Raw genomic sequence first — 11,142 nt, forward strand, 5'->3', positions numbered from 1 at the left:
CATTTTGCACTCTAGATCCTTCTCCTCTTTCATTTCTTAATCTTTATCTTATTGCTCCAAAATTAGATCCTCTTTCATCATGGTTTTCTTTTGCATTCCTTTATCTTTCTACTATTTATGTTTCTCTTGTTGATATAGCATCCATGTTAATTTATCCTTCCTCATGTTCTTCCATCTTGTCTTCAGATAGAATAAAAAACTCTTTAGTCCAATTCTAAGAATTATCCTCCGATGTTTCACTAGATGAACTTGTTTTTATTTGTCCTTCTCTTGATGATTGTTCCTATACCACATTAGTTATTAGAGTTAAAATAGTAGTGGGAGATATGCTTCAGTTGCTATAATTTGTTTCTAACAAATTGACCTTTACTATCTCTAAGTCTAATTAACTTATACATCTATTAACATGATAAAGGCTTGTGAAAACTCATTATAGTGAATGTGTAGGTTCTTACCTCTCGTTTTACTACCTTCACTCCTCATTGTTGTAAATTTTTATATTAAAAGAAAATATATATACAAAAATAAATTATCACCCTCTAAAGCTAATTTTAGTTGCACATGCCTAACAATAGTGCCAAAATATCACGCTAACTTATTGTGTATGTTAAGGAATTGATTATTAACTAAGGGTTAGTATTCTTATGAAGTGAATCTATTGTATGTGAAGAATTAGTTTTAGTATTTTTTAAGGCTATACTTGGTAATTACTACAAGTATTGAATAATAATAAAAATGAGAATGAAATTCAAATTGACACTACAGTTGAAAAGAATATAAATGTTATATGTACTTAAACTACTTCAATGCAAAGAAATGAAACTTCAAAATAAAGTAATAACTAATCTTTTCAAACTAAGGCTATTGCAGTTTCATTGTTAGAAAATTGGGCTACAAGGTTTAATCAGGCCTCAAATGGGTCAATGGATCTTACAATGGTACTATGTTGACTTTGTAGTTTAATCATTTGAAAATAATATTAACACCCTTTCATCAATTAAGGATTGTTTAATTGAACTAAATGAAAGATGCTTGATCAATTTTAACTTGTTAGCTAGCATACATTGTGGTCCCTAATGCTAGTATACTTGTTCAACACTATGGATGAAAGAATCTTATAACAATACTCTGAAGACAGATTCAGTCCTTGTTAAGAAAAAATATTCAAACTTGATTAGAGGTGAAGCTACAACGTAACAAAATCACAAAACCATAGCTAATCAAATCAAAATTTAAACTAAAGATACAACTTAACAAAATCACAAAACCATAGCTAATAAAATCAAAATTTAAACTAAAGCTACAACTTATCGATTGCAATGTAATCTAATTTTTTATTTGTTTTAACTGAAACGGTTGTGATTTTTATTTATTGCAAAAGGGATGGTGGGTCTTTGCCATAGTGACCCCTATTACATAGTTTTTTTCCTTTTTTACAGCCTTTAAGATGTTACAATTTCACAATTTTTGGAAGAATCTTTCCCCATTTACAGTTAAGCTCCCTTTCCTGAGAGTGCATCCAATGTTCGCCATCCGGTCCGCTTCGCTATTGGAGTTTCTGAGAATGTGGTAGAGCTTGTATGAGTTGAAGTCTTGTAATACTCTCTTCGATCTGTCCATAATTTTTTTGAGACCAACATTGTTGAAGAGTTCCCCTTTGATTAAATTTTTTATCATAATTTCTGAGTCTCTGAAGACTTGGAGATCTTTGATGCCTTTCTCCCTTACAATCAGACAAGCTTTGAGTAACCCAAGGATCTCAGCTTGATTATTAGTTTTCAGGCCAAGTCTCTATGCAAATGAATCTCTTTCTGTCCCATCCGTGGAATAGATGACCCCACCAGCACCTGCTACTCTGGGGTTCCCTTTGGATGCCCCGTCAAAGAATATGGAAGTTAATTTTTGAGCCCTCCACCATTTCTGGAACATGTCATCTGGTTCTCTTTTTTTCCAGTCCGGTTTAGCTTTCAGGGGAGGCAGTAGATACTTTCAGGGATGTGGTTCTAAGGCCAGCCACCTCTTTTCTTCCAGCGTGAGCAGAGGATCATCTTTGTAGTATTGTTGTTGGGCCGTTTCCAAGAGAAGAGACTTTGCTTTTGCTGCAACTTGAAGCGGGGAGTGCTGTATGTCTTTGAAAATCTGTTGGTTACGTGCCAGCCAAAGCTGCCAGCAAACATATTTTGGTATCGCTATCCATACCTTGCGCCAAAAAGACTTGGGAGGGATACGCTGAGGGTAGCAGGCAATCCATGTAGCAATGAAGTCCAGGACAGAAATCTGAGAAGGTATAGAGATCTGAAAATCTTGCAGGATGAGTCCCCACACCTCTTTGGCGAAGAGGCATTCCAAAAATAGATGTTGGGTAGTTTCAAGATTTCTTTTGCATAGTTCGCATCTATGAGGCCCTTCGATCTTCCTCTTTACGAGATTATCTCCTGTTAAAAGTTTGTTGTGCGCTAAAGTCCAGAAGAAAAAATTTATTTTTGGAAGTGCCAGCGGCTCCCAAACCTGTTTCCAAAACGTGGGCGGATGATTACTGTTCTTCGAACCTTGAAGCGCTCTATAGCCTTCAGCTGAAGTGTAGTTACCTGTCCGCCCCCATCCCCAACTGTCTCTCGTGATTCTGTTGATCGGCGTGGCCTCTTCGAGCAGCTCCTCCAGATAGTTCTGTTGGTCAGTTAAATGCGCAGGGGCTCCGTGAAAGTTCCAACCTGCCCATTCATCGCGTCTGTCCCAAATTGACAACTCATAAATGTTGTTTATGTCTGCTCTTTCTAGCCATTCCCTGAGCTCTGCGATTTCCTCATTCTCAGCTAAAGTTTCACACCCCATTATGCGATATTTCCACAGGTGCGTGCGCTTGCCATTTCCAGGGATTCTGTACAAATGATGCTTGAAAAAATTGCTACTTTTGCAGTAGAGCCTCTAGACCTACGTACATGAAATTGCGTTGTCTAGTTGCATTGTCCTGATAGCAGCTTTATCTGTGTATTTTGACCTTAGAGCGATGCTAACGGGGTGAGAATGGTCGTGGATCATTTTCCACAGAAGCTTGCCTCCCAATGCTGTGTTGACGAGGGAAGGGTCGCGAATTTGCAGTCCGCCCTCAGTGATCGGTCTCTTGACCAGGTCCCAGTTTACAAGATGCATTTTTTTTCGTTACCTTTCCCTCCTTGCCATAAGAAGTCCCTGAGGAGAGAAGAGATCTGTTCCATTACATGTTTAGGAGCCAAGAGGAAAGTTGCTTGATAAATAGGAAGGGCTGACAGCTGGGATTTGATAAGAATGGTTTTTCCACCTTTTGTTAACCAGTGACCTCCCAAAGCTTTGATTTTAGATTTGATTTTACTGATGATGTCAGTCCAAAGGGACCTCTTATTCACGCCTGAGATTATTGGAAGTCCAAGATACCTGAACCTGTCCCATTGTGCATGCCCTTTGAATCCTAAGATATTCTCAATGTTATTGATCTCCTGCTGATCTGTGTTCCAGTTGAAGATTTCACTTTTGCTCTCATTGACTAGAGCGTTAGATACCCTACAATAACTTCTCAGGACATTGTCAAATACTTTCAGTATTGTGGAGGAAGCACCACCGAGGAATAGGGAGTCGTCCATAAAGAGAGCATGATTCAGGGGGGCTGATCCTTGGGAAGGTTTGAGACCCGGGAGGGAGCCAGCATTTCTTTCAGATTATAGCTTTCTGCTAAGGGAGTCCGCCATGAGGATGTACAGAAAGGGAGAGAGGGGGCATCCCTGCTGAATCCCTCTCCGACCTTGGAAAAAATTAGTTGGGCGGCTGTTGATAAGGGGAGCGATCCACGAGGAATCAATACATGCTTTTATGAGCTGAACAAATTGTGGGAGAAACCAAAAGACTGCAAAACTTTGCAAACGAACAAACGATTAACTCTATCGAATGCGTTTGCCATATCAATTTTAATCAACATACCTTTCTCCCCTTGTTGTTTGCTTGTATGGATGGTCTCCTGTACCTGAATGACGTTGTCCAGAATGTACCTGCCTTCCACAAATCCACCTTGTGAGCTGGAGATCAATCTTTTGAGCAGAGGCTTGATTCGATTAGCTAAGAGCTTGGCTATAATTTTGTTAGAAGCATTGCACAGCGAAATAGGCCTAAATCTTGCAAAGGATTCAGCGTTGGTTTCTTTGGGGATTAGGGCTAAATAGGTGGAGTTGGTTCCTCCTCCATCTCAGCTTTTTTCATGAAGCCTCTTATCATTTTAAGGAGATCCACTTTTATAACTTCCCAGCAAACTTTATAAAAATGGATTGTGAATCCATCAGGCCCAGGGGCCTTGTCGGCTTCCATGGACCAGATTACATTGATGATCTCCTCCTCTGAGATGGGTCTGCAGAGAGCTATGTTATCTTCAGCGTTAACAAGGAGAGGGATTTTGGTGAGGAAGTCGGTTGTTTCCTCATCGCTACCTTGGGTTCCATCATTGAATAAGTTCCTGAAATGATTTTCAGCAGCGTCTTTAACCTGGTTGAATCCTTTGCAAACTTGGCCCTCCGTGGTTTTGATTTCAGCTATATAGTTCCGGGACAGCCTGGCTCTGTATTGTCGATGGAAGAAGGAGGTGTTCCAGTCCCCAGCCTTTAACCAAAGACTTCTGGATTTTAGCCTCCAATATTCTTCTTCAGCTCGAAAGGATTGGTATGTGGATCATTGAGCTTTAACTTCCTTATCCAGTAGTTCTGATGTGATGACTGTATTTTCCATATTTGTTTGCATGGAGTGTAGCATCTGGACTGCCTCTTTTCTTTGATTGGTTGGATTTGGATCTGGATTTTTGATCCAATCCTTCAGTGCTTGTTTTGTGGCCTTCAGCTTTTGTTCCCATATATAGCTGGAGGATCCTGAAAAGGGTTTAGCCCAGGCTGCTTTCACAGTTTCCATGAATCCCTCTTTCTCGAACCAAAGCGGGCTGAAGCGGAAGGGGATGGGCCCCAGATCTTCTTCATCTTCCAGTAGGAGCTGAATTGGCTTATGGTCTGAGGTTAATTTAGGCAAATTTTTGTAATGATGATTTTTTTGTTCATCATGAGGGCGCTTTGGACCAGGAACCTGTCCAGGCGAGCAACAATATGTTCCGACCCAGCTCAATTATTTGACCAAGTGTACGTCCCGCGAAATTGGTTGAAGTCTAGAAGGTCCCAGTTTTGAGAGAGCTCCTCCACAAATGCCAGCATGGGATCTCTGTTACCTGATCCGCCCCTTTTCTCTTTTGGATTCAACACTATGTTAAGGTCTCCTGCTAAGATAATGTTACTTGGGGAATGCTGCTCTAGAAAAATTGAAAGCGAATTCCAGCATTCTCTTTTCTCAGAGTAGTTTACAGGGACATACATATTGAAAAGAGAAATGTTCAGCTTACTAGCTTTGTGCTTGAGATCTGTAAAGATCCAATGCTAGGTTTCTTTAAAATTTTGAAGCTGGAAGGTTCTGTCTGACCAGAAAGTAGCCAGGCCTCCAGAGGTGCCCCTGGCACTGATTGCCTTGCCTGTATTTTTATTCCACTTTGACTTACTGATGTCTAGAAGGGCTTGCCCTTCAATCTTGGTCTCTGGGAGCATGAGGATGTCTGAGGGTTCTGTTTTGAGTAGATCCTTGACTACTTCTAGTTTAGAGGGGTTCCCCAATCCTCTGCAGTTCCAAGAGACAAACTTCTTTATTTACTGAGAGGAGGATTGGTACCTCCCTTGGAAGGTCTCGGTCTGGTATTTCGTCCGATGGACATTTCTATTGTGGCTTGACTTCCTTGAGTTTTGAGTCTCTCTGCCTCTTCTTCTCTCATTTCTTTTCGGGATTTCCTTCCAACTCTTTTAAAGGGGCGCTCATAGGTTTCATCCTCCGATGAACCTGAGCTTTCTATTGCTTTTTTCCTCGCAACTTCTGCATATGAGGGGTTGGATGGGCTGCCTTGGGTAACTTCAACCTGGACTGCTTTCTCTCCTTCTTTGCTTGGAGGGGTGCTTTCTTCCTGCACTCGATTTTCCTGCTCTAGGGCTACAGGGTCAATCTGAGTGCTTGTTGTTCCTTTTGTTTTTACTTTGCCTTCCTGAGTGGGCTTAGAACTGCTTGGCATCCCTGTTGTGTTTCCTTTGCCGAAGCCTTTTTTTGGAGAGTTGCTTTCTGAACTAGGGTCCATTGATCCCCATTTTGTTTGTCTGGTTGCTCTTCTGCCCTTTTCTTGCAGTGCTTGGCCAAATGTCCATGCCCATGACAGTGTCTACATTTGAAGGGTAACTGTTCGTAGTCCAGTTCCTGGATATGCGTCCATCCAGCGACAATGAGCTTGATTGCTTCCGGTAACCCCTCCTCTAGGTCAACTTCAACACATATGCGAGCACAAGAGTACTGATCTTTTCTTGCAGCTTTGTCTATATATTTACCCAGCACGTTTCCGATGTTCTCTAAGGATTTTTGGTTCCAGCAGTGGAGCGGTAGATGGGGTAGTCTCACCCAGACCGGAAAAACAGATGGGACGTCTTGGGAAGGTTCAAAATCTGGGGACCATTTGTTCAAATACAATCCCTGCGGTCCCATAAAATATGGACCATTTCTGAAAATTAAACTTTTGTCTTCTGTTCTTTCAAAAACAAAGACAAAGAATCCTTTACCTACAAAGTAGCTTTTGACACCTTCTTTGATTAGGGGGTTCCAGTTTCTTTGAGTCCAGTCTTCTACTGATTTAGGAGAGGGCCACAGGCTCGTGAACTGCCCAATGAGGCCTCTCTCTGCCAGGTTCAGGGCTGCCTTGCACGTCTCTTCTTCAGGAAGGGACACTGAAGGGATCTTTTCCATCTTCTTGATGAACTTCTGTGGAGTCGCCGATGGCACTCGTTTCGGGGCTGCTTCGATCATTGCTTTAAAGGATATCACCTCTAGAGGCGGATTGGAGAAGCCCCTTGAAGAATCCATGGTGAGGGCACCTCAGATCTGTGCGCAGGGGCGCAGCAGCCACGAGGGCACACGGAGGAGCACCCAGTAGTCCGTATATGGGGAATACGCTGCCCTTCGGAGAAGCCAAAGGGCTGAATCGACCTGCGGCTTCAGTGAAAGCGAGCCAGAGGCGGCTAGGTCAAGCTCCCGCAATGCAGATGTGTCCTTGCAATGTAATCTAAATTTAAAAAATATAGAGTTGATATATAATAAAAACATAAAAGAAATAGAAAGAAAGCATTTACCTATGAATATACATAGTAGAAATAAATCTTATATATATGGAAAGTATGCACAACAAAGATAGTTTTTTTTTTCTACACATGAAACCAATGCATATGGTCATAGTGTGAGAAGCCTCCAAACTTAGCCAATGCATAGTGAAAACTACAAACTATTGGGACTGAGAGCTAATATATTGAAAGAATAAAAGAAAAGGTATATAGATTAGTTAAAATTTTATGAATGGAGTATTGATCCCTTAGATTCTACTCTTAATAGCTTATTTATATTAATGGAAATGAAACAAACCAACTATGATCTCTCCCTTGAGTAACTGAACACTCATATTCCCTCTAAACATAGATAAATTGATACCTAAGGTGAGTGAATTCATGACCCATCACATGTTTTAAAAATAAAACATGAAATATATCCTTCCTGTTGTGTGTATCCTCTTGTTGGCACCATGTTGGATGATAAATTGATTGTAGGCTTCTATTTGATCTTTTCTAAATCTAAGAGGAGCCACAATATGTGATGAAGATGAGCATCAAAACTCACATTTCTGATTTTCCTAAGAGTAGCTACAACCACATACAAGTATGAGGAATTACAAGATCGATGTCATTCCTTTAGTTGCAGTAAGAGATAATTTGTTAATATTTTAATATGTCAATTACTTAAAATTAAAACATAATAGTAAAAAAATATCTTTTTGGTTTTATTCATCTTTATTGCAGTCAAAAGTAGTCAAAATGCGTAAAGATGGAGAAAAAGAGAGCATGATAAAAAGGGAAACGTTTGAGATCAAGTTCCAACACCCCTCTTAACAAAATATTTTTTACTGAATCTTCATCCAAGGTAAACTTATGTGCCCTCTTGTAGTTGAATTGAAAACTTCCTTTAAAATAATCCAAAGACTCATTCTCTCCTTGAGTCATTATGAAGATTTCATCCTTGATGTCTCTAGCATTGCAATAGTCTATGTAATTGTTGCTAAAAAATTTCTTCATTCATTCCCAATTAGTAATGTTGTTCCCCTTTAAACTCATGAACCATATCAAAGCTACATCCTTTAAAGTGAAGGGGACAAGTTCAAGTTTCTATTCATCAATGTTGTAATCATAGGTCCTACATACTACAACAAACTCAAACAAGAAGGTGGTGGGATATTATGCAGTTAGTTTGTAGAAATGGGGAGTACATATAGGTTTGTTTTTCATTTGTGCTTATTTGTTAGTTTCTCAAATCGGGAACTCAAAAACCTCATGTTGTTCATCTTCAGGCATTGTGCGGTGAAATGGAGAACCAATCGCTTCTAAGAGGGTTTCAAAATATCTAGCTTTCCTTTCTAAAAATTCCTTAAGAGTTCTTTCCATTTCTAAAAGGATTGTTTCACAATCAACCAACTCACAATGAGGAGGCATGCCTAAGGTTAAGGAGGCAAGTTTCCTACTTTAAGAAAGAAAAATAATGTACGAAGGTGACATCTAAAACTCTCATTGAAATTATGCTCATAGAGGAAGATATCACTAACAAAGCTATGTTATAATTGGGCCACTAGGAGGAAAAGGGGTTTCATTTTACTTTAGTGCATTTTATTCCATAGATGAGAAAAGTAGTGGGGTGTGGGTAGACAAAGAGCAAATAAAGAGGATTTGTTCATTGTAACAACCCACGGACCATAGGTCTCACTCCTTTGTTACATCAATTTCCATTCAAAGAAAGAGAGAGTAGAGCATCCTCGCCTTCCAATTGGGTTTTCTCATGTAAGGGTTTCCCAAATCACATCTCATGTGGTTGTGAATGATTATATTTTTGTTTGTTCTTTATTTTCCACATTTCATATATTTCATGCATGAAGAAAATAACTTAACAAATCTAGAAGTCTAAGGAAAATAACCCTCATAATATAAATTTCATATTTTAAGTATATTTTTATCAAATGTGTTGTAACAAACTATCTAGTGTAATATCCACGATAGTTTACAGATTATGTCCATTTGAGTGTTATAATCTTCCTCTACTAAGCACCCTATGGTGCTATATGTAGTTTTCTATAGGAATTTTGCAACTGTGTATCTTGTAGGGGAATTATGCTTCTATAACAGTCTTTCAATGACTTTGACAAGGAAGAGTGAGTTTACATGCAAGAGGTGGTTGAATGGAAGGTGACGGGGATTCAATTTTTTCTCAATGCATAGTTTGCATTAATAACTTATAGCCATGCCACACCTTTAGCCACCATTGATCACACTTTGCTTAATAAACACTTCACTTAACCTTTACTTGCCTTATCTTTGCTATCATACTTTGTTTAAAAATTGCTAAGTTACATTATTTGAAGTTTACTAATAAAAATTGAAATCTCTATGATATATATATGTTAAATATTAAACATGAATATCATATATGTGTAAGAGAGATATATGTGTTTAGTATTGAGTATAGATATTTTATATTTTTATTGAAATGTTAATAATTATGAATTTTTCGAAACTATAATTCATATACATTATATATTTTAATTATAAAAATATTAATTTTAAAAATCTTTATTTAAAAAATCATAAAAATGATTAATAAAATATTATAATATTTATTTAATATAAAAATAAAAAATAAAACTTTTAAAAATAAACATCATCCAAACCATTTAATCCATTCAAATAATATTATATTATATTAATTACAATAAATGATAATAGACATTCTATATTGATTTGATCTTCGTAGGTTAATAATTGTCGTTATTCACTCTATCCAACTCTCAAATAATATATATATATATATATATATATATATATATATATGTGTGCTGCATATCCATCCTACTCTTTCCACGGTGAACGTTGCATGCGATTGATGCGACCATATTTGTAAAGTCATGGTCGATTTGTTTATATATATATTCAATCAAAATAAAATGCTTCGATCACAAGACAACCTAGGCAACTTTGCTCTTAAAAACAGATTAGATATTCATGCAAATATAATTTATATTTCCTTTTAAATGGGATTTTTTTTTAACGAATAAAATGATCTTCTTTATTTTAAAATTAATATAAATTATTTTTTTATCTATTTTTATTTATTTAGTTTTTAGTTAAAGATTATTGAGTCCAAAGGCTCCTTTTGTAGCTTACTATAGAAGAAATTGTAATTTTGTGTTTAATGTCGAGTTGACACGTGTTTTTTTTTTAAATATGTACTCTTTAAATAATAATAAAAAGTGGGTTATGATAAATAAATAAATTTAAAAAAAAATGTTTTTATTGATTTGAATAGAAACTACATCATTCAAGAAATAAGACCTCCTTGTAATCATCAAAGACAGAGAACAATGGTTTCATATATCAGTTAAACCTTGTTTATGAGTTGTCATTTATACATACAGAACAGAAATTCCATTAGTCATCATCTCAAAAAAACACTAAGATCAAAGACCAAAAAACAGAGGAACAATGAGCTCCTGTAGACGAGAAAATAGATCTTTATACCAAAATGTGACAAGATCCCTGCAACATGCCATTATGAAAAGGCTGGAAGAGAATATTGTCAGGCACCGCACTGCAACCAGCATTTGAGAGTCTGTCAGCTTCATTGCTCTAATTAATGTAGATATGGGATATAGAGATATGCTAGAAAACTTGAAACAAAGCCCTCTTTCTAAGTTTCCAAGTGGAGAGAGCCAAAGAATCCAAAAAGCCTCTTTCATTGGCTCATTCAATGACTGATTTGGAGTCTCCTAAAACAGTAATTTCCTTAAGATCGAGCCAAATAACACAGTACAAGAAACCCCAAAGTGCAAGTAACTTTGCCCTAGTGTTGGAGTCACTACCACAGTGCCAATGAAATCTGAGGAAACGTTCAAGCCTAAATGTATGGCCATACCATAGCCACAGAGACTGAAAGATGATGCACCATCGAAGAAACATACACATGTTTTAC

The 11,142-nt window shown here is 37.7% G+C and overlaps 1 protein-coding gene across 1 annotated transcript; it reads right to left on the reverse strand.

The window, feature by feature from the left end:
- Nucleotides 1-1,989: 1,989 nt before the first annotated feature.
- LOC149141929 (uncharacterized) lies at nt 1,990-2,832 on the reverse strand. Its single transcript, XM_089451363.1, has one exon. It carries the CDS (start codon nt 2,830-2,832, stop codon nt 1,990-1,992), a length of 843 nt encoding a protein of 280 aa, XP_089307489.1.
- Nucleotides 2,833-11,142: the final 8,310 nt, after the last annotated feature.

This window comes from Pinus tabuliformis, chromosome X, assembly GCF_031772625.1.
Source record: "Pinus tabuliformis cultivar Carrire ecotype Pingquan chromosome X, CPIR1, whole genome shotgun sequence".
Classification (NCBI taxonomy): domain Eukaryota; kingdom Viridiplantae; phylum Streptophyta; class Pinopsida; order Pinales; family Pinaceae; genus Pinus; species Pinus tabuliformis.

Excerpts from the sequence above, each read along its gene's own strand:
- LOC149141929 (XM_089451363.1), bottom strand. The coding sequence starts at position 2,832 with ATGGGGTGTGAAACTTTAGCTGAGAATGAGGAAATCGCAGAGCTCAGG.